At 39.7% G+C, this 23,522-nt stretch overlaps 1 protein-coding gene across 4 annotated transcripts in view; it reads right to left on the reverse strand.

Annotated features, from left to right (window-relative positions):
* The window catches only part of GLRA2 (glycine receptor alpha 2), a 171,740-nt gene that overhangs the window by 93,167 nt on the left and 55,051 nt on the right, over window positions 1–23,522 (reverse strand). For all 4 annotated transcript variants that reach the window (XM_039873647.1, XM_039873657.1, XM_039873640.1 and 1 more), the window contains 3 exons: window positions 12,435–12,517; window positions 9,682–9,819; window positions 7,833–8,047 (listed from right to left, as the gene is read on the reverse strand). In XM_039873647.1, coding sequence (XP_039729581.1) covers window positions 7,833–8,047; window positions 9,682–9,819; window positions 12,435–12,517 — 436 coding nt within the window. The remainder of the gene's footprint in view (window positions 1–7,832; window positions 8,048–9,681; window positions 9,820–12,434; window positions 12,518–23,522) is intronic.

The raw sequence follows: 23,522 nt of genomic DNA on the forward strand, positions 1-23,522 counted from the left end.
TAATAACAAACACAGGAAAGGAAAATAATTGTCGAACCCTGTTTGGCCACACTCAAAGCCTACACGACGTCTCGTAGCCTTCTGTTCAATTCATCCTGGTATTTTCCTGCAGGTCGGGAGACAGAAATACACCCAGCCTTTAGTCTGCCACTGGGGTTTTATGCTCCAGCAGTTAGACCTTTATCAGCAGAACTTAGAGGTTGGCAGAGATCTATTTTTTAAAAACCGGTTTAACAGCTTTAAAAGGGAAGGTACCTACGGAATATATATTTTGCTGGTATTTCATTTTCCTGCATTTAGGGAAGAGATTGAACTTCTGAAAACCAAATCAAACAAAACTAGACCAAGCCTAGCAAAAACCACAAAAAGCTGTGGTTGGCAGGAAGGCAAGAAATTAACTTGGAATCAATAAACACAAGTTTCTTACTTGAAATGTGTTTAAAATTTGTGAAGCATGTTGGAAAACTGCCCAGATTGTCTTCTAGAAAAGCTTATTTTATAAGCGTAGCCGAAATATTATGAGTAAGAAGTCCTCATTGCCGGGTGTGACCTTTCCCTCCTCCTACTTCACCTATTTAATCTGCTTCACAGACTCAGCACGGGCTCCTTTCATCTTCGGGCCATTTTCCCAACACCGTTTCTTCTCTCCCTCCTCTGGCTCTCTTCTCTTTCCTCCATCTCCTTCCATTTTTCCCTCCTCCATTTAATAGCTTAGGTATCTTCCTTCATGTCCTTATACATCTGTGCGTTAATGCCGGGGATATGTTCTGATACATGCGCCGTTAGGCAGTTTCATCCTTGTGCGAACATCACACAGTGCGCTCACACAAACCTAGTGGTCTAGCCTACTACACATCTAGGCTGTGTGGTCTAGCCTATTGCTCGTAGGCCACAAACTTGTACAGCATGTTACTGTATTACATACTGTAGGCATTCGTAACACAATAGTAAATATTTATGTGTCTAAGTATATCTAAACATAGAAAATATGATCTAAAAGTTAAAAAAAAAATGGTACACCTGTGTAGGACACCTACCATGAATGGTGCTTGCAGGACTGGAAGTTGCTCTGGCTGAGTCACCGAGCAAGTGATGAGTGAATTTGAAGGCCTAGGACAGTACCGTGCACTGTTGTGGACTTTATACACACTGTCCCACAAGCCCTCCCTCCTGCTTCCTTCTGACAAGAAATAGAAGTTGTCAGTGCTGCTCCGTGAACACGGATGTGGGCTGGGTTGATTGGAAATATTGAGGGGAAACTGGTGGGGTAAGGCGTGTTGCTCTTATGCACCGTTGAGTCGGCGACTTTATGAATGAATGATGTTCACTGTGTCCTGTCCTCGACAGCCCCGGTCAGCTCCTGTAGACTCAGGCTTACGGCTTCTTTTATGGAGTCAGTCCATCTCATGTTTGGTCTTCCTCTTTTCCTGCCACCTGTTTTTCCCAGCATTATTGTCTTTTCCAAAAAACCCTGCCTTCTCATGGTAGACCCAAAGTAGGACAGCTTCAGTTTTGCCGTTTTTGCCTCTAGCAATGTTTCAGGCTTAATTTGCTCTAGGATCCGCTTGTTTGTCTTTCTGGCGGTCCAGGGTATCAGTAGAGCTCCCCTCCAACACCATATTTCAAATGATTTCATTTTTTTTTTCCCTATCAGCTTTCTTCGCTGTCCAACTTTGGCTTCTACATGTAGTAATTGGGAATACAAGGGTGCGGATGATCTTAGCCTTGGTCTCTAATGACGCTTCCTTGCTCTTGATGATCTTTCCTAATTCTTCTTTTGTTACCCTTACAAGTCTCAGCCTTCTCTCCATTTCTTGGCTGCTGTCTCCAGTTGAATTGATGACTGGACCAAGGTAAACAAAATGAACCATTTAGAGGTCCTCATTGTCGATGTTAAAGTTGTGTATTTCTTCTGTAGTCATGATTTTTGTCTTCTTAGGTTCAAATACGGTCCTGCTTTGGCACTTCTTTTACTGTTATCAGAAGTCATGTCAAATCACTACTACTTTCTGTCAGCAAGCCGGTGTCATCTGCATATCTTAAGTCATTGGCAAGGCATACCTCACCATAATAGTGACCGTCAGGAGGGAGTGGAAGGTGGCCTGAGGATCGGTACTAATAAGAAATTAAAATGGAGAGACAAAGGAACATGGGGGATTGTCATGGCAATGTAGTTTTAGCTATGGCATGTTGGAGCAGTGGTCAGATTATGGAACTTCGTGGCATTCGTAAAAAAAAGGGTATTTAACATAGAGAGGGTGTACAACTGAGAACTCAGTATTTTTACTTTGGAAAATTTTATTTGGTTCCATTGACCCTTCTGGCACAAAGGCTTCTTTGGCATTGATGGAAGAGATAAAACTTACCTATGCTTTACATCCTTACAACCTAGAAAATATTTCCAAAGTACAGGGACAGGCTGGCCCCGCACTACCACAGAAATCGTTTACTAAAGTGACAGAAGCACCGAATACTGTTTAAGGTCGCTCTTGTGGACCTGTGTCCTTGTACAGGATCTTAGGTCCTCAATGAAGAACGTACAGCCATGTACTCTGAAAACCACCAACCTAGATCTGGGAGGGCCATAGCGCCCTCTGAATATGTAGCACTAGGGGGACAGGCTCCTCTGCACTAAATGGGTCAGTGTCTGACTGATTGGGAGGTCATCTGTGCACTCAAGATTGAAGTGTTGTGAGTGAGAAGGATTCTGTTGCTCCCATAAGAAAAAAAAAAAGTTTCTCCTGAACTACATGTCTTTCCCTTTCTTAGAGGAAATTCAACTCCATTATTATCTTATGGGAGCATTGTCATATATAGTCTGTCATTGACTGAAATGTTATTATGTGACACTTGACTGTATTTAACATTGTTTAATAATCATCATTCCAGGTATTGATCTCTAGGCTACCAGATTACAAGTACCCGAGGGCAGGGACTTTGTTTTATTCCTCAGCCCCTAGCACAATGCATGGCTCAGAGAAGACATTCAATAAATGTTAGTTGAACAAATAAATGGACGAATGAATCGCTAATTAAAGTACACATGGAATACCACTTGACTACAAGTCTTTTCAACACTGTTTATTCATTTACTACCCAACTCTACTAAGCACCTACTATGAGCCAGGCGTTGTGCTAGTGGCGGGTATATAAACACGGACAGAATCGATGGAATCCTTGCCCTCACAGGGATAAAACTCAAAAATTAAGTGTTCGTTTATAACAGTATGGGAATGGGATATTCCTTTTTCTAATATTTTAAATTACTTTCAGGTGTACAGCATAGCGCTTAGACATTTATATAATTTACTAAGTGATCACCTCAATTAGTGTAGTACCCACCTGACACCATACATAGTTATTAAAATATTACTGTATTTCCTATGCTGTAGTGTACATCCCTGTGACTGTTTTATAACTGCCAATTTGTACCTCTTATCTGGGAATGGGATATTCCCATTGTCTCAGAATTTTGCTTAAAGCTTCACTCTGAAGGGAGATGCTACAGATATGCATATAGGATTCAGGACTTTCTAGAAGAAAGGAAAAGCTATCTAGAGATGATTTTACCCAACTCCCTGTATCATTACAGAAGACTAGACATTTGAAAAGAATTAATCGAAGTCATGTAATTTGTTGACAGTGCTCTGGCATTTTCCCAACTCTCCTAAAGATGGGGAGAAGGTGATTTATCCTCACCCCCGTAAGAGAAGAGACTGGCATCTCCTCCACATGTTGTGTATTTGCTGAGCTGCTGAAATTCCAACAAGTTGCCCTGGATCAGGAAAACCTGTCATATGACCTTAGTAGTTTGGATTTTGTATGGAAACATGAACAGCAATACTTGTTTCTTACCTGGGTAAATTCTGAAGGCATTAGGCTAGCTGGAATACCCAAGATGGTGGGGTGAGGGCAGAAGGGTTAACAGTTAAGTTGCATGTCCACTATTTAGCAAGGCAAGGATGCATGTTCTTGGTAGGCCAAATAAATGGTGTGGAAGATAGCCAGATGTGAATCATCTTGAAAACATGTCGACCAGGAGGGCTGTCTACTTGACTAAGGAGACCTCAGGAGCTAGAAGATGTGCCGCTAAGAGGGGATAGCTAAGAGGAGATTGTAAGACATCAATCAGCCAGAGGGTTCATTATTCATTGAGGAATGGTATAATATTTGGGAACCTCAGGAATCTCTAAAGAAGTCAAGTTCAACTCACAAGAAAACTTGCATTTGGAGGCTTACCATCAGAGATGGCGGGGTTAGACTACAACAGTGTCAGTCACATACAACTTTTTTCCATCCACCCTTTCCTCTTCAGCCCTCAACACTATTCAGCAACAGGAGTCGGGAAGAGAATTGGAAAAGCAAGGGGAGGAACTGTAAAGGAACAGACTATGCCTACCTCACTGCATGTCTTTAAGCCAAAGGTCAGGCCTGAGCTGGGGGCAAGGGAGGCAAAGGGCATTGAGATGGTTGTGAGATTGAATTTTTGTTTCTGGATAGATGATTTTTAAAAAATCTAAAATATTTATTGTTGACACTTTAGCTGTCTGTTAGATTGTAACATACGTGTTTGTTCATTCTGGGTCTAATGGCATGGCCTGTAGTGACTGAGAATCTCTGGAATTTTCCTGACATGTCTTCCAAGGGCAGGGAAAATGGAACCAACTGAGAGTATTTAATGGCAGGCATTGGAAAAAAAACAGACCCATTGCTTATTCAGACCTTCTAGAGCTTAAGCCATTCAAAAAACTGCCTACCTGTGAAAAACACTCACATGCACGTACACACACCTGTATGATAAACTTTGGCTTCTCTCGTTGACAGATGACTATAAGCATATAATAGATCACTCAAAGAACATGGCGTCTTCTCCTCATAAGGCCCTTTATTTCTCTATAGGCTATTTCATATTGCTATGAAATTTTTCCATATATTAAAACTCTAATATTTTTCTGTAAAACTTTTACCCATTGATTCTGTTTCAAGTCTACTCTATCTTCTACGTGGTCATACATGAGGGAACAGGGCTGTTTATTAATTTATTTATCCATTCAATGAGGATTTATCGATCATCTAGTCTGAGTCACACACTCTTCTAGGTGCTCAAGTTAACATGATGAATAAGACCAAGTTTTTACCTGAATGGAACATACATCTCATTGAGCATCTTATCATAGATCATCCTTCATTCACTCTAGCCTCAGTTCTTTCTTTTTTACATTGCAAAATAAGATTAAAAAAAAATACATGTCTTCTAGAACACAGTGACACATAAACACTCATATATGAATATATTACTTATGAATATCATACTTAACAAAGCCAAAAACAAACTCCTAATTGTCCATTATGGTAAAACAATAATAAATATATCAGCTAGACTAGTAAGTCATTGCAAATTATCTTCATAATAGATTTTTAATGCCATGGGAAATGGCACATAGTATAGAACTATGTAAAAGTTTGATCTCCATTTTCTATGTGCGCACGAGTGTGGGTTTGCCTATAAATATGCATAGGAAAAAAAGACTGGAAGGAAATACACCAAAATGTTAAGAGTTATTTACTAGATGGTTAACATTAATCATACTTTCTGTGTTTTCTATCTTTTCTTCAACAAGCCCGTCTTGTGAAGTGCAGTGTTCACACCTACTCTATCTAGGCTGTTGCCATAGGCTCTGGAGCAAACGTACAACCAGCAGATTGGAGTATCTGCTCAGGACTGCAGTGTTTATAAATTAAAATGAGCGAATGAGTGAGTGTGAGTGTGTGTGTGTATGTAAGTGTACGGTCAATTCTTTATTTTCCATGACTCACTTTTTATCCCATTTTCCTTTCTCACTGACATCCATATGAGTCACATCTCCCCACAGTCAGCTGAGAGCCAGCCATGTTTAATAATAGCCTAGGAAAAAGGCGTGTAGGAATAAACCTGCCGATAGTAAAAGGATAACCACTATGAGTTCAGAGCTCAGTATAAAATGACTTATGATTATACCCTCTTTTGGTTCCTGATTGTGCCTACATACAAAGATCACTGATCAGTGACCATTTATTTAGCAATAGTTTTGACTATCGATGTAGAATCATAATAGCTAATAATAATAACAAAATTTTAAAAACTCAAGCTCCCGTTTTGAAAATAAATGAATACCATTTTCATAGCGATAAGTGATTGGAGGCTAAATGTTTTATGTTTTGACATCATCTGCTTACAATTTGTTACCAATACTTTTAGCCGTCTATTAAATTGTACAGTACGTGTTTGTGCATCCTGGGGTTTAACAGCATGGCATGCAACGATGACAATAACTAATAACTAATGAGAAATAAGCAAATGAACTTGTTTGGGAAGGGGGCACAGAGTGGATTAGAATTTCCAGTAGGTAAAATTGATTTGTGATTATGTAGCTAAAAAAAAAAAGCTATTAGTGTTTCTGACATCTGTATTCCAATATAAATATGACACAGGTATTTTGTACTGTTTGTTATTCTAGAAAATAAAAACAAATTGTCAGAGACAGATCTATTCCTTTCTCTATTAGCATACAAACTCTAGTATCTATATTTGGAGGCATGGAACTTGAAGAGTTCCTAACTATTTCCCCCGTATTCAGTCCATCTCCATTATAGCCACAGACCTCCTCCGTATGTCATCTTATCTTCCAACATAGGAGATAATGTGCAACACGATTTAACATTTCGTATCATGTCAAAAGCAGCATGACTGAACATAAGCCCAAGCCAGCAAAGATACGGGATTACATCTCAATTTTCTGGAGCTGGGTTTTGGAGAGACTGCTCAACCAGTATGAGACAGTGTATACTGAATACTAAATTGAACTCACACCACTGTAATAAGATTGAAGCCAGCAGCTCAGTGTACTCAGTGAAAGGGGGAAACACACATTGGCACACTTCCGAGGAGCTGAGAATTCCACAAGCAGGACATTTGTTATTACTTAAGCAATATTTACAAATGCAGTGGGCCTACCTTGCATAAAAATAGATTATGCAGCCATTATGGATTATTATTTGAGGTGCTACAAAATGTCTATGTGCCCCTAATATCTATCCCACACTCCTCTGTCAACCTGCCACAGTTGCTGGAATTTTCACCATCTTGGATGACTCCACAGTTTTCTTCTCCAGTCAACTGTCATTTAAAAATAGTAAAGTATCAGCCATTAAGGTAAATTAAGGCATAGCAAAGATTGTTATATCTGATTGCTATACCCTAAAGCATAGCAAAAATGGTTATATCTGATTGCTATACCCTAATATTATACATACATTTCATATATCTATATATCTATATATCTATATCTATATATAGATATAGATATATAGATATTTATTCATTGATATGGCTTTTCCGTATAAACTTCCAGGAGGTTAATTCAAACCTTTCTTTCTGTAAAAGACTTCACTGGGCATATGAATCTCAATAGCTTCACCAATAAATACTTGACAATAGAGCATAGGTTGCATCAATCTTACTCCAATTCCTGCAAGCTTTATGGCTCATAAACAACATGAAGTCAAAAGCACTCAGGGCTTCTTAGAATTCCTGAGCAATGTCTCTGCCTCTGCTCATTCCTCTTCTCTCCCAATCCTGATTTCTCTTTCCCCTAATTGATCTGGATATGAAGTTATCTCATGTCCTCAGAGCTCTAATTCTTGCAGACTCAGCTCTTCGCTCTCTTCTGGCATTTGCATCTACAACAGTGCCATAGGATGGCAGGTATTTCTGTATTCCCAGAATCCTCCAGCACACAAGACCTTTGACAAACCTCTCAGGTCATTTGTTGTCAAGTGAGGAGATTTCTTACCTTTGGCAGAGATGCCCTGGAACCTGAACTCTGGGTCGTCATCGTTAAGACCGTGGTGATGCCCAGTGCGACTCTGGCAGGGGCTGCATCCATGTTTATCCAAAAGGAGACCCAGGACAAAATGACTATTAACAGACTGGGGATGTACATCTGGATCAAATAATAGCCCATCTGGCGTTCCAGGTGAAACTTAACCTCGATGCAGGTAAACTTTCCTGAAAGCAGGAAATGATGATTTACAATCCAATTTGAATTTATCTTTCCTATTCCAGCCTCTCATTTTATTTTTTTTTTAAAAGAGCATTATAGATGGATTTGGAAGATTGCACAAAATGCTCACCCTACATAATCAATTTAACTCTTTGCCAACTTAACCAGTAATGGATATGACAGTGTGAGAATGAATGATCTAAAGAGTCACTGGACCAAAACCATGTGGCATATTTAATTTTCTAAATCTGTGCATGTTAAAGCTTGATTATTTGGAGAGAGTGTCAGAATTTGCAAGACTGTCATAAACTGACTAGTGGAAACAAAATACTCTCATTTCTTGGGATTATAATATATAGTATAGAATATAACTTACAGCATATATATAGCATATAGTATACAGCATATAATATATAACATATAATAGGTAATAGTTGAAACCATCCCCTCTGAAGTAGTAAAGTTCACTTAGAGCTCTCAAAGTATTTGAATACTTGTGGATCTATTTTTGTGTTATCAATAGCAAGGGAAAAATGCACATTTGTATAAGCCATGTATATAATCCTGTCATTGTAAAAATTTCCTAGCCTCCTGGGTAATTGCTTGAGGACATGTAGAATATTTCTAGAATCTGTTTATAGTGCTACATTGTGTATAGAAAAAGTGCATATAAAGATATTAAAACTTTTAAGGTACTATTGAAAGATAAATGTCCCTTCCCCTTGCCACGTTTTTTTCTCTCTTTAATTGGCTTGGAGTCAGAACCCCAGGAGGTAATTTGGCTTGGCCCACACAGATTATAGGAGATAGGGTTGGTTCCTCTTGGTGAGGAAGAGCACCTTAGAATCAGGTTTTAGTAGCTTCCTCGGAAGCACTGTTGATGCTGAAACAAGTGTTCATGGACCATTCTGCTCAGCAAGGGATCTGGAGCTGTCACTGAACATGTCTTGATTGCCTCTCTATGACCAGCTGTGTGGTATCAAAACTGGGACATTCATAGGAAAAGCCATCCACTTTACTGGGCAGGCATAATCTTCCAGGCAGCAACAGATGCCCACTTGTTGCTATCACCTCAAAATTTCCCCCTGCTCCATGTCTATCCGCACTACTGACAATGCATTTTAGAGCCGGCTGAATTCCCGCCAGCTGATTTTCATTCAAACTCTTATTACTGTCCAGGACCAAAGAGCATAACAGCTGTGTTTCTGGGTTTACAAAGACCTATGTTGATTTCTCTCTTCCCCTAAGTCAGAGAGTGTAGATTGACCTGAGGATCCAATGTCAAAAGTGGATGCCAGGAACTGAACCTGCCAGGATTTATATTCTTCCTGTATCACTTACAAGGTCTGATACACCTTTCCTCAGACTAATTTGACAGAGAATGGTAAGCAAGAGAACAGCAATATTCCCAGATCTCTTATTCTTCTCTCTCTGTTTTGGAGAAATCCTTTGTTGTGCTCATTGACCTATTCCAGAGCATATAGGTATCTTATCTGTTGAGAGGCTTTGGCACCAAGCCCAGGTCCTTGCCTTTTTAACTCTATTTTCCTAGTGAACATGCAGCAATTGAGGTAATGAGATATATACCCCAAGCTGCAGATGGAGCCCATTTGGGTTGACCAGCTGAAAGAAAACTTACCAGTGTTGTAGTGTTTTGTGCAGTAGCCGAGTTCTTTCTCCTCCTTCAGGATAAACTGGGGCAGAGTCAATCCTTCAGCAACTTGAACTGGACCATCACTTAACCACTCAAATATCAGGTCATTCATCGTGTACCCAACTAGAGAGTAAGCAAATCATAGTGAAAAACTGAATGCATCTTTTCAAGAAACCTTGAAAGCTTAGCCATGTAAAGAGACAAACAAGAAAGTCGTCTAAAGCAGACACATGCTCATTCAATTCGGGAGCATTTTTAATAAAAGAGCTGCAGTCATCATGACAACTACATGTTATCGGAGTCAAAGAAATTGACATCAGCAAGCTATTCCTGAATGATTTTTTTCTGTGTAATGAAAGAATAGAATCTATAAAGTTCATATTCTTCTGTCTTCTTTATTCACTAAATATTTCCGAAGAAAAAAACAAGTAAACAAACACAAAAATCCTTTGAAGATTGTCTTTACTTCAAAGAGCTATGTCTGCTGCAATCCAATAAGACAATGCAATTCATGGCACCAGTCTTGGTATTTCAAATGAAAAGCATTTATTTTTAATGAGAGTGAATTCATCACAGGCCTTCCTAAAACATTCCCATTGCCACTTGGCCCCTCTCCTAGGGTCTGTTAGCTTCATTTTCAGAAAGCTTATGTTAATGTCCTGATGGTCGACCTTCCTTTACCTTAGCGTGTGGGGAAGGCTACAGACAGGTAACCTAAGAAGGAGTTGCAGAATATGCAAATAAAGCATATTCATTTGTGCTAGTCTTGCTAAACGGGCCCACTCATCACAATGATGAATATGAAGTAAAACAATCTCTATTACATAAGGTCATATTGTCATATGACTCCTGAACTATCTAAAATAAGATTGTTATCAGTTTACCAAACCAAAGTTAGCTCTCGGTCTCCAGGCTCCTGTTAACTAGGCCATTATCTGTCAGGGGCTTTTGGATCTTTTTGCACCCCATAAATGAAAGCTACTTTTCCTTTGGGCATCATTTCTCTCCCTTCCCCTTTTATTTGTGATATTTGAACTCAGAAATGAGAGTAAGGAAGATGAGGGATATTATGTGAGGTTTTGGATGGCCAATAATCTCAGTAGAGTCTTATGATTAATTACTACAAATTAGTGACCCACCAAAGCTACCCAGGAATCAATGGCAAAGTTAGTTGGAATCTGCTTTCTTCTTTCTTTGGACCACCTTTTCCATAGAAAGCCAAAAAATAACATAGAAAGCAAGGAATTACAAAGAGGACCCTGTACCAGCATTGCTGTTCCACAGAGAGAATGGCCAACTCTATCTGTTTTACTGCAAGGCTGCATGAATACTTCTTGAGTATCTCCAACAAATACTAGAAGCTCATCAAACACCCCATATCCTTGTCTGGTGAGCTTCTGGGTGGCCACCATAATAATAGTCCTTGTCAGCCATCTTGAAGCCCCAGACTGGGACAGAAGGAAGAGGTAAGGGGATAGGGAAGGAGGAGGTATTATGAGGGTAGAAAAGTAAAGAGTAATTTGTACCCTTCACGTTCAGAGTTACTGGTAAACACATATTGCTGCTGCTTTAATTTTACGACTTCTAGGTCCTGCAAGGATCAACCGTATTTACTAACTGGAGTTTCTTAAGCCTTGGTGAAGCCTCAGATGACAGCTATGGTTGCTGTTTTATAGAGAAAATAGATGTTGGGTTGAGACAGGTGTGAGTTTGGAGCAGTAGAGAAGACACAGGAAGGAATCATTATGTAAGAAAATGTTTTTCTTAACTTTCTTCTCAAGAGAAGGGGCAATGGGGAAAAAAGAATACATAAAGTTTATTGTAAATCAGAAATTCTCATTTTATCCCTGGCAACTTCTTAAAACAAAGACATTTTATTATTTTGTTTATTTCCGTAGGAAGTTTCAAGAGAACTCTTTGGTGATTTTACACGATCAGAATGAAAACCCTGTCACTGATTCTTTTTTAATAATAGTTGATGCATCTTTATATTTATTATTTATTTTTCTAAACCAAGAAGTTTAAAGTATTTCCTTGCTCCTGCCTCATTAAATCTCCTGACATCCCTGTAGGTCATTGGGACTTATTATTCTCTATATTTTGCAAACAGAGAAACTGACAGAGCAAGCCAGAAAAAATTCATGTCTCTTGTCTTGAGAATCCCATTACCTGGGAGGCATCAGTAACTTGTGGCATGTGTCAAAGATTTCAGTGGCATTGTGGCTAGTGGCAAGGGGGACAGAGTAGATAGCATTTTTCTCCTTCCTTCATCATGCTTTTGTGTGTCCACTGCCCACCTTAGGGAGATACCTGTTATTCTATATCATCTCATGGCCCTCATTCTTGCATCCTCCTCTGACTAACGCTCCTTCCTGCCAAAATTCCTTTGAGGTGATGGTCTATATGAGCATTAGATAGAAAGAAATACCATTTTATTATTAGAGAGCAATTCATCAAAGAGATTGAATGACTAATCTCAGTTTTCCCAAGGAGACATTTTCATTTCAAAGAAAACTTAATCAGGTTTCGTTTTTGAGGAAGGGTAAGTTATTTGGCATTTTACTTTGAAAGATTGTCTATGCTCTGTTTGGTACGAGACACACACACATTTTTGCTTGTCTTTTCATTAAGACCTTGCGAGTTGATAAGTAGGTAGAGAATGGGTCTTAGTGAGACACTGAAAGAACCAGGTTATTTGTTAAAACAGGCAGGCAGTCATTTTAATGGTAATGACTTACAGCTCTCCAGCTGCATCGTACAAGTCTGGACATCCATTGGAAAATTCTTCAAGTCCATGGGACAGGATAAGGTCAAGGTGAGTCTTAGCAAAAAAAGAAAAGACAAAAAGAAAAAAGCAATTAAAAAGCAAGTTTTAAATTTGCGAGGTCTGACTCTTGAGAAACACACCAAAAATAATGTAGTATTAAAGCAAAGTGACACTGATTCAAATAACGAAATCTAAGTTCTCACTTAGGGCAATGCTTTTTATTTTTCAAATGAACAGTAGACATTGGTAAACTTTAAAAAATATTGGAGAAGTTTTCTCTCTATTTCCCATCTTCCAGCCTCTGACTCCCACCTCCCAGTGGCACCAGCCTCAAGTTTATTCTCGAATCAGCAAGAGCACTGAGAAATAGTGTAGCGAGGACAGTGGACTCTTATCAATACCGATGTCCAAAATACGTAAAGCATGTGCTGTTTTAGATTAGACTTTGGACAGGTAGACTTTGCTTCAAGGACAGTAAAGGATGTGATCAGCATAATTGGTTGCAATGAGCATTGGTTCTTCTTCTATTAAATGGGCAAGTGCTTAACTCCACTGTCTTTCCATTTGCTAATCTACGTGAATGGTTTAACAATATATTGTAGCCTTCGTTCTAGAATTTTGACAAATCTGGAGCAAGTAATCCTTAAGCCGAAAAAGAAGACCTTTAAGGATAGTGGTTTATACATAGTCTTCACCTCCCTGTACCCAAGAAGGTGTACTCTGCTTAACTTTTCCTCTTTCCTTAACTTTTCCGAGCTCCAGCCAGCCCTGACCATGCCTTATATCAGGATTTTGTTTAAGCCACTATCTCTCTTCCACCATTTCTTCTTTTATACTTAAGGAGATCGTCCATACCTCCTGCTCCTCAATTTTTCGATACCTCAGAGCTTCAGGAAGGAAGTTGAGAATCAGCATATGTGGGTTCCTTTCCCAGAATTGCCTCAAACTATCTCTTTCCCCTAAGCAAGACCTTAAAATCAATAGACATTCATCTCCTTATCAAATGATGGGATAGGATAAAATGATGCTTATTCCCATTTAGCTCCAGTACTAGAATCCCTGTTTTTTGAAAGTTCATTGCTCCAATTCTGTTAATTTTCTCTGAAAAATCTTTTTTTCTCCAAAGACCCTTCTGACTCTGGCACTGCTGCCGCCACTCTCTCTTGCTGTTGTGGTCATTTTCGCTCTCCCCTCCCTGGATCTCTTCTCCTTCCTTTCTCTGCTTCATTTTATACATTCTATATAAGCCAAGATAAAACAAAAAGTAGTGGCCTACTTATTTTAAAGAAAGAAAATGGGATTTGAAGTGAGATTAGACAAAGAATCTATTATGACAGTTTTCAGAATAGTTAAAATATAACAATGAGCAAGAAAAGCAAGATTCAAAACAGTGCAGTGTAATCTCAATTATGTAAAAATATATTTTCATTCTTGGAAATAAGCATGACACTATATTAAGAGTAGATAGTTTTGGTTGGTGGGATGATTCATATTTTGTTTTCACTCTTTATTCTATATTATCTGTATCGACAAGTGTAGGTTATTCGAAGATGTCTTTCATGTAATTAAACATGCCTTCAAACAATAGTTGAAAGATAAAATTACAAAATTCTGTTTTATTCAACAATCTTCTACTATAATTATAATCTTATTAAATTTTTCCATAAACATACAGTATTTCACCTTCGTCGTTAATATGTTACCTAGCTTCTGTGGGCTGTTCTAAGAACACGGATACCATGTTTCTAAAGGGCAAAAAAATATTTTTGAGTTCTAAACAACAGACTTCAAAATAACACGTTAGACAGGAAAAACGATTTGTCATTAATGGAGTTTATTTGGCGATACAGATATAAATATAGGTGTTTAGATTTTTTTTCCAGCATAAAAGGCTTTCTTTTTTTGGAAAACACAATTTTATTGAGATTAATGCCATGAACCCTTTAAATAAAGGCAGAATAAAAGGGTCAAAATGAAAATCTCTAGGAATAAAATTTTTAAAAATCTGCCTTTTATTAAGGGAGAAAACCTTAAAAGGCTCTATGGGTTTAAAATTGTTATTAACACAATGAGAATCTATTTCTCTCCTATTTTAAAAGAGAAAATATTTTCATCAAACAAAAATGTGTTCATCATGCAAAAATAATCAGTGAGCATGTGCATAATTTAAGTGAATCAAAACCAGAAAATCTGGAAATTTCTTGCTTTTGAGAAATTAGAAAGTAATAATAGTGGAAATGAATACAACTTCAAAAGCATGCAACGTGGAATTCAATTGTATTTTGTTTGCTATTAGAAACAACTCAATTTTAATATTCTTAATCATAGGCTTGCTGAATGTGACTCTTCTGTGAAGTGACCTTTTCACATTTATTTAGGGAGCAGTGGCCTCACTTACAATTATTTCTGCCTCTGTGGCAGATCTAACAATCATACTGGGACCCAGAAATCTTGGGGTCAAAACCATTACCAGTGTGGAAAACTGCACAGAGAGAAATTCCCAGCAATTGTGAAACTGTCACTGAATTTCGTCTCAGCTGGGAACTCGGCGGGTATTTCCCTTCTTCCTTATTTGTTTTCTAATTTCCCTTCTAGATAGGTTTAGTATTGGAACCCAGTGGGTACCACTAACGAGAAGGAAAGTTGACAGCTCTGTGGTTTACTAAATTGTATCATCAGCTGAGCAAAAAGGAAGCAATTGTAAAGATCTAATCAGTCCCCTCGCGATACTTTATGATGTCTAGTTCACCACACATCTACAGGCTTAAAATGCAGACTTGCCTTTTACTTATTTTTTTCTTCTTCATTGAAGTTACTATTAAATATAGTAAAAATACACAAGTTCCAATTTGTAGCGTAATGGCTTTTCCATCCGTATTCGCCCCTTTAACAAGTACCCAGATCCCGATTTAGAATAGTCCCATCACTCCAATATGTTTCCCCGTGCTCTCTTCCCAGTCAAGAACCTTCGAAAGTAATCACCATTGCTTTTATTCTCTTTAAAAAACAAAAAAACTATTTTTTGATTTAAAAATATGATTTAGGGGAAAACGAGTTTATTATTATTATTTTTTACAGAGATGCAGAAATTGCATGAGATAAGACTGACACATATAGCATTACACTAAAACGTGAATGATTTTTATCTCCTTTACTCTGGATCCCCATCTGTTTTTGGTGGATCTCACAGAAAGTATTTTAATTGAAACTCAGATCGTTTGCTGGCAGACACTGCCTACAGCATGTCAGATTTGCTCTCCTCTTTCCCACAATCTAAACTATTAAGGCAATTGCACCCAAAGGCAGCGAGCTGAGGCTACCCATCTTCCATTTGATTTTTGTTAAAGAACTCATTTCCTGAAGCATTATCACACATTCCCCCACTGTCACTGTGGCCGACATTCAGGCATTCAGGGTGCCCCTCATCCTGTTTGCACAAGGGAAAGAATAAAGTGTCCTTAGAGAGAGGCCTTGCTTCTTTACTGAGAGTAAGAAGGCTGAGCAAACATTTCGATTTTTAAAGGCAAAAGAAGAAAACATAGCATAGGAAGTCAGTCTCCCAAAATCTCACTTCCCTTTCTTACTTCTCTCCTGTTCGGTTCATCTTGCTCGTAAAAAACAGCTCTTGAGTTTATATCATACTTAAAGTTCAAACGACTGATAGATGTAGACATTTAAGTTACTTTTACAGTTTTTGAAATCAAAGTTATATTTTTATATTTTTATTTCCTTATTTCTCCCCTATTTACAATGCAAGATCCACAAAGCCTGGGACTCTCTGTTCTTTACCATCTAAAACAGTGCCTGGCACAGAGTAGGTAGTCGATAAATATTTGTTGAACATATGAATGAATCTGTGCCCTAAAGCTCTGTGGGAGAATTTCAGGCTTTTGTCCTGCAGAAATGGGGAAGGATAAAGGGTTTAGAAGAGAGCAGCCTGCTCATCAGCGCCCACAGGATGCTGCCAAATTACAAGACAGGCAAAGGAAGCCAGCAAAGCTTGTCTGGTCCTTTCTGTAAGATGCTAACAGATTCCCACTAGACAGAAAGCAAATGATACTGAAGGAAAGCCAGGGAGCTGGATCCATGGCCAGAATTGTTCTCACATGGCTAGAAGGGTACAAATTAATCATTTAATGTTATGGTGGACAGACGGCACCTTGATTCATAAAGGAACTACTGGTTCATAAGGAACTCAGCAGTATTAGAATTGTGAGTCCATTCTCAGTGAAATATTCTTGAGGGGGAAAAATAGCCATTTGAAGAGAAAATGAATTTTCAGATAGAAATACAAATTTTAATGAGTGATCTGCTTGCCTAAAGCAAAGATTGCCAACATACTATTTTGGGAGAGTTAATTCGAGTGGTTACAATGGTCTGTCTTATTTGGAAAGGAAGGACAAGGGGATGCTTCTCTGCTTTTCAGGAGAAGTAAGAGAATCTCGAGTATATTGCTGTTGTTCCATTGTTTGGGGACCACATTTAGCACCTTCCGCAGCATGCTACAAACCCTCAGCAATACACATATATCAGAAAGGGTAGAACCTATGGTGCTCTTTCAGAATTAAAGTACTTACTAAGGAAAAATTTTGAAGTAATGATGATAGTATTCATAATCACAGTTCATGAGCACCTGCTGGAGATCCAGCACTCTCGTTATTGTGCGGTCATGGAGAGTACCATCACACAAGGCAAGTAGCATTCTCTCTGTTTTTTTCCAAAATAGTTTTTATTTTCATTTATAGTTGGCACACAACATTCTCTATGTTTTTGAGATGACCAAATCGAAGCTCAACGAGCTTAGGCCATTTTCCCAAAGTCACAAAACCAGTAAGTGACCAAAGTTAGATTCGAACCCAACTTTCTAACTATGTCAAAGTTCATTCACTCTTTTCCACTCTACTACATTTCCTCCTTAGAAAAAGAATCTGTTTCTAATTTATCATCCTCTTTTGTCTGTGAAGCCATCAGAGTGGGTCAGAGACACCTTGGTTACTTTATACCTGCTCAGCGATACCCTTTCATTTTTCTCTGGGCATCCAGATTTCACGTGACCTGCAAGACCCTCCAGCCTCCCTGGCAGCCTTGCAGAGGAGAAGCATTATTGACTGTGGATCCAGGAAACTGGGTGGTTGGTCCAGATTATCCATAAAGGGCTCTTTGACCTTCACTAAATCTCTGGACCTCATTTCCCACCCAAAAGCCCATGTCGTTCAAAATGTCTGTGATTCCTAGCTGTAAGTGAAGGTGGCCAATTTAAAGGATTTCTTATAGGGTGTAAATTGCACTCTTGAATATCTTGAAAGCCTTAAGTGCAAGTAACAATGCTCCTTAAACTATGAAATTTCTGGCAATCTGAGTATATAGGTTAGATATTTATCGTCCCCATAGGACTTTGTCAGCCAACAGCCTAGAACACAATCCATTTTTTTCCCCAAGAACATAAGGACAGCCTTACTGTACTGTGTAGGTCTGTTGAATTTTTTCGCTCAGTCGTACCTTGAAATTTCTGAACCATGTGACATTTAATGTCAGAGAGATTTGACAGGATGCATCAAGTATCGAACAAGAGTGTCATCTTAACCCATCTAGACCTTAAGTGAAATTAGCCTGGGGGCAAGTTAGAAGTCAAGCTAAAAGTGCATCATTAATACAACCCACACATGGGAAGAGGGAGGAAAGAAGGAGTCAGTGGATTAAAAGACACTCTCAGGCTGGATGTCTGATCAAGATATCCTTGTGCCCACCAGTGCTTTTCAAGCTCTGGTGGGCATAAGTGTCATCCGAGGGTTTGTGGTGGGAATGCAGATTTTCAGGTCCTCTGGATAAGGAGCCCAGGAACACTTTTTAAGAAACACTGTTTCAGCATGTTCCAAGGGATGACTTTAACTACTGTCAACATGATAGACTAAAAGGAGAAAATTTTGAAAGGGAAATAAGAAAGAATTGAGAAAGGGGTCCGTAACTTTTCAGTAGCGCTAGCACTCTCTTTGGGAAATATTACTTTCTACTTGAAACCAGGGTAGGACAATTAGGCTCAAGTAGGCTTCTAAGTGACTGGACCAGCGGTAGTGAGACAAGGGGGGTTCATCAAGAGCCTTGGTCACAGTGGAGAGGCACACTGGGAAAGTCAGAGCAGTGGAACCACGGTTAGTCCAGTGACAACCAAGACTCCGGTTGGTGTGGCCAACAGGGAACTTAACCAGTATGCCCAGTAACACAAGTAAATGTGCAGAGGCAGGCAGTGGAGCTCCACTCAGGGCAGCGGCAGTGTTTGAGAGCAGTGTCTCCGATCTCTGACTAGAAAATCAGCCCCAGAGAAATTGCAAAGGAAGTCAGGGAGGTAGCTAAACATGCATTGGATGAACGTCCACTACAGATTTACAGAAGCTCGTGATGCTGGTCAGGGAGGAGGAAAGAATGCAGAGGAGAACTGTTCCAGGTCCTTCGCGAGCAGGGATCAGTGTCACACGAAACCGCAGCTCAGTTGTCATCTAGCGCGTCCATTCAGCAATTTTGGGGGAGCATTAATTGGGCACCGGGCATATCAAATACGTGAAAGAAGAGTTTCTCTGTTGAAGGAGATCGTGGTTTAATCTCATTAACATATATGTTTTTATATATTCTTTTAATGGATGTATCTCAATAGTTGTATACTTGTTCTTCAACTTTTAAAAGTTGTTTCCAAGTCCCCATTTAAAGACTCCTTCCAGATTATGTAAATCAGACATACATGAACTGAATGAAGTAAAAGACTTTTAATTACTCCCTTGGTGCCTACCTAGATAAGTACTGACTAGGTAGGGCAGATAACCTACCCTTGCAGACCTAGGACCTGAGAGAAGAGCCCTTCGGGTCTATCGGGAAGTATGACTTGCAATAATCATTTGATGCGCCCGCATCAAAGCCCAAGACACCCACAAAAGGATCTTGATCCACGGAGAACAAAAGCCTAGTTTGGCTGGGCAGGCAAGAAATGAAAAATTTAAACTCATCTTCTGAAAGCCCTGTAATTAAATGACTGCTTTGAACTCATATGAGGAATAGGAAGGGTCCCGCTCATGCCAGCCCCATGCTGCTGACCTGGCCCCCCTGCAGGCATACGTGTGGCTGCACCTGGGATGGCTGCCCACGCAAGTAAAGGCTGAAAATGTCACGTGAGTAAATCGTTAAGACTTCCAGAAAGATCTCAATGTATGTCCTTGGCTCCAACTCCTTCCAATTCTTGGCTGCTACATATCATCAACTAATAGACATTTAGCTAAAGGTTCCCATGACTATTAAGATGCAAATCTAGGGAGAGAATAGTGTTTCAAATACTGTTCAGTCATTTCCTCCTTTGTGTACTTGAGTCAGTAGAGTCTCTGATTCCCGATTAATATCCCCAAGAGCAGACTTTGATACTGAGAATGTCAAACAGAAGGGTGGTACTGGCTGGAAACAGGGCTCGGTACCTTGTGGCTATGGCATCAGATCTGAATTATTTTCTTCAACATTGTCTAGGGTCGAACCTAAACCCTAGGTTGGTCCTAAGCAGTACGCTTAACTCCGCCCTCTTAGTTAATTCCAAATAAGTATAAGACCTATTTTTCCCTGCTGCCCTTGGGATGCGGGAGAGATGAATGGCAACGCTGCCGGTTCATCAGCTGTCCCACTCCTCTCCCTTGACTGAAATGCCAGCGGCTGACTAGGAAGGTCCATGTTTACCAAACATTATAACAGCATCACAGAAAATACCCATATGCATTTAGCAGTACTAGCTGGGAAGGACAAAAATACGATATCTGCTCCCATCTGTGCCTGGTCCCTTTAGAAAATGTGCACACATATGGTTGGCCCGTGTTAATTAAGTCCAAATATGGATTGCATTCAACTTGGAACGCAGCTGATAAATCTGCAGCTAAAACTTTTCCAAGTGCTTTGATATTTCCTGAACGAAAATGTTTTGAAGGTGTTGAATAGGAGAGGGCTAAATTAACACCACCAGCAAGTGCTCAAATTACCAGAGATTCAAATAACCAGCATCGCCCACATTTTCATTACATTTTAAATTTCAAAGTCATTTCACATCTATTATGTATTTACATACAGACGGTCGTGAAGGTGAATTGTTATTAGCCTGCACATTAAAACAATGAGGATGGACTTCTCCATCCCATGCTCACTGTGTGTTTACAGTTATTTAACACTGGCATCGAAGCGACAAAAGAGAGAAAAGCCCCGTATAGCAATTTTCTTAACATTTTGTTTGAGATCATTTTACTTTCGGCAAAACAGAAAGAGAACAAGTACTTGTATACTACAACTGTGGTTTTTAGAAAACCAAAGTAACTTTGTGTCTGCCGACAGCCGAAGAGCAAGGTTGTGTTACTTTGCTGGTATTTTGCTGCAGTGAGAATTCTATTGTGGTAACTAGGGGAGAGTCGTTGGCTCTGTTTCTGGTGGCAAGGGTCGGAGAGAGCAGAGTCCCGGTCAGATACTAGGACGGTCCATCCTTGAGTAGATAACACTTCAAAACGAAGCACAATTCCTCAGTCTACTCTTAACAAGCAGCTGAAGAGGTCAGACCCAAGCCTTTCTCTGAAAGAAGCTGCAACCATCACTTCTGTTATGAGCTACATGCCTCCCAAAGGGAGAAAACCCAAGGCAAAGCAACCCATCTGCTTGGGGCTAAGCCTGAAGGGGAAGCGAGGCCTGAGTGTACCAGGCACTGAGGAAGGAAATGCCTGTGTATGGATTAGGGAGAATAGGGAGAACTGTCTCTTCTCTTTCTTCCCTTTAACCCTACAGCCAAACCAGGGTGATTTCAACATTCACTGAATATGTAGTATGAATCGGAATGGAGAAAAACTGCAGATCAAAGCAAGGTCAAGTGCCTTCTCGTGGTCACTTAGTAAGATGGCATTTGAATCCAGTCTTCCCGCACCTCTGAACTGACATCTGCCGTACCCCCATAGCATTCTACCTGTAATCTCTTAGTTCACTTAGTGCTTCTTACCCTTCATGTAACTGCTTAAATTTAGCGGAATATCCTTACCGAAATGAAATATCAAATAAAACATTTGTTTTATTGTCCTTCGAAAGGAACGATCAATCAGATATGGGATGGCCTTGCTCTGAGTGTGTGTCACGTGTGGAACATCACATAATTATATGTCCTTAATTGTCTTGAAATGACTGTCCACTGATAAATGTTGTACCCTATTCAGTGCAGATGTTGGTTTGCAATTTCAAATGCCACGAGCAAGGATAGACTTATTGGACAGACCGCTGAGCTTTGAGGGTCGACAGTTTTTTTCCCATTTAAAATGGAGCGCATTTCCTTTGGATTATGTGCTATGAGAATGTGCTAAAATAATTCGTGCATCTCATAAGAGCCATGGTGATATTATGTGTGTTTATTTTGGGATTATAGCCACCCAGAGAGCCTTTCAAAAGCAGCACTCTGGACCAGGGAAGAGCCCATGTCAACATAAGCTGAGCAAGCTCATTGGGACCTCTGAACGTCCTTTGGCTTCTTGCCACAAGGAAACTCAGGTAACGAGTCATAGATTAGCCCTGCGACTCTGCCGGCTCTAATCTGCCTACATATCTAATTAATGATAGTTCCAGTCAGCCAGTTTTCTATAATTGTCTAAAAGTATATAAACACATAATTCATGAACATATTCTAAAATAATATCTCATGGATACTGCCGCTGGTTGAATCAGAGGGTACACATGACCCACTTTGCGATTGGGACATTTTTCAGTAGGGAGTTCAGTACTGAGTACTTGTCATCGTGTAAACTCTATGTTGAATGAAAGGCTGCCTCTTAAGCTACAGTTAGTCCAGTCTTCCCTACCCTATTCCAAAATCAAGTTCTTCTCCTCAGGAGTTGGATATTCACTTTGGGAGAGCAATGTTCTAAGATCTAAAAGTAGTTAGTTAGACATCTTAACTTTAAGTCTCCTGTTACTGATTCCCAAGCCGTAAGGGGCATGAGGGACCCACTCTTATTTCCTCATCCTAAAGGAATTGTGTGGTTAGGGAAGGAGATCATTTAGCGTTATAGACTTAAAATGTGGTATAGCTAGACGTAGCCTCAGACTGTGTCTAATCTCCTGGTTCAGTCTCATTTTATAGATAAGGAAGCTGAGACTCAGAATGATAAACTCATGGGGTTAGAGAGGCTGTTCTTTAAAGCCGAAGGGTACAGTAAGTGATGGAGGGACATATGGTCCTCCCGATGCCCTTGAGCTACCTTCTTGGTATTCTGTTCTTTGCACTATTGCTTCTAGAGCGAACTCTGATGGATGTTAATGCAGTGGGAAGTTACCAGGAGGAAGACCTGCTGGTCGCTACTGCTAGTCCGATAAGGTGAACAGTCAAGGACAGGTGGTCATGCCAGCTGCCATTATTTCTTTGCAGTTTCCTTTATTCCTGCAACAAGGGTAAGATCCTGACTCTCTTGCTTTTGAACCAATATTATGCCCTTGAGTGTATGTGTATTTCCGAACCCAATCAGGAGCTCAACAGAGCTTTTCATCACTTTAAGAGAGTCCGTCGTGTACAGAACACACTTTCTAGACTTTAATACTTTTAACCCTCAGCCACACCTTTTTTGAAAACCACTCTCCAAAAATACCCCCTCCGCACCACTTAGCTCAGTTCTTGCTGAATCCAGCAGCGTGTGTGCATGCCAGCACCTCCCACCCTCCCAATCGTGCTTGCCTCTAGGAAGAGTGGAATCGTTGTGGTTTCCATGGCATTTCCTAGCACTTCTCTGAAGCTTCACTGTTTAATTCTGATGTGGGTGCTTATGTTACAGTCATTAATTACTGCATTAAATCAAGTCACAAAACTAATGAGGATTTGGACACAGAGATGGAAAATGAGAATGTAATTTTGCCTGGATTATAGGATATAAAGATAAACATGGTCCAAATAAGCACAGAGAGAAGAAATCACAGCTTTTCATAGTTGCTTTCTAACAGAAATATGGGCTTATGTGTCTCATCAAAACCGAGAGTAAGATAATCAAAGTATCACCATTGGTAACGTTTAGGCAGGGCTTCG

This window comes from Pteropus medius, unplaced genomic scaffold (assembly GCF_902729225.1).
Source record: "Pteropus medius unplaced genomic scaffold, Ma_sr-lr_union100, whole genome shotgun sequence".
Taxonomy (NCBI): domain Eukaryota; kingdom Metazoa; phylum Chordata; class Mammalia; order Chiroptera; family Pteropodidae; genus Pteropus; species Pteropus medius.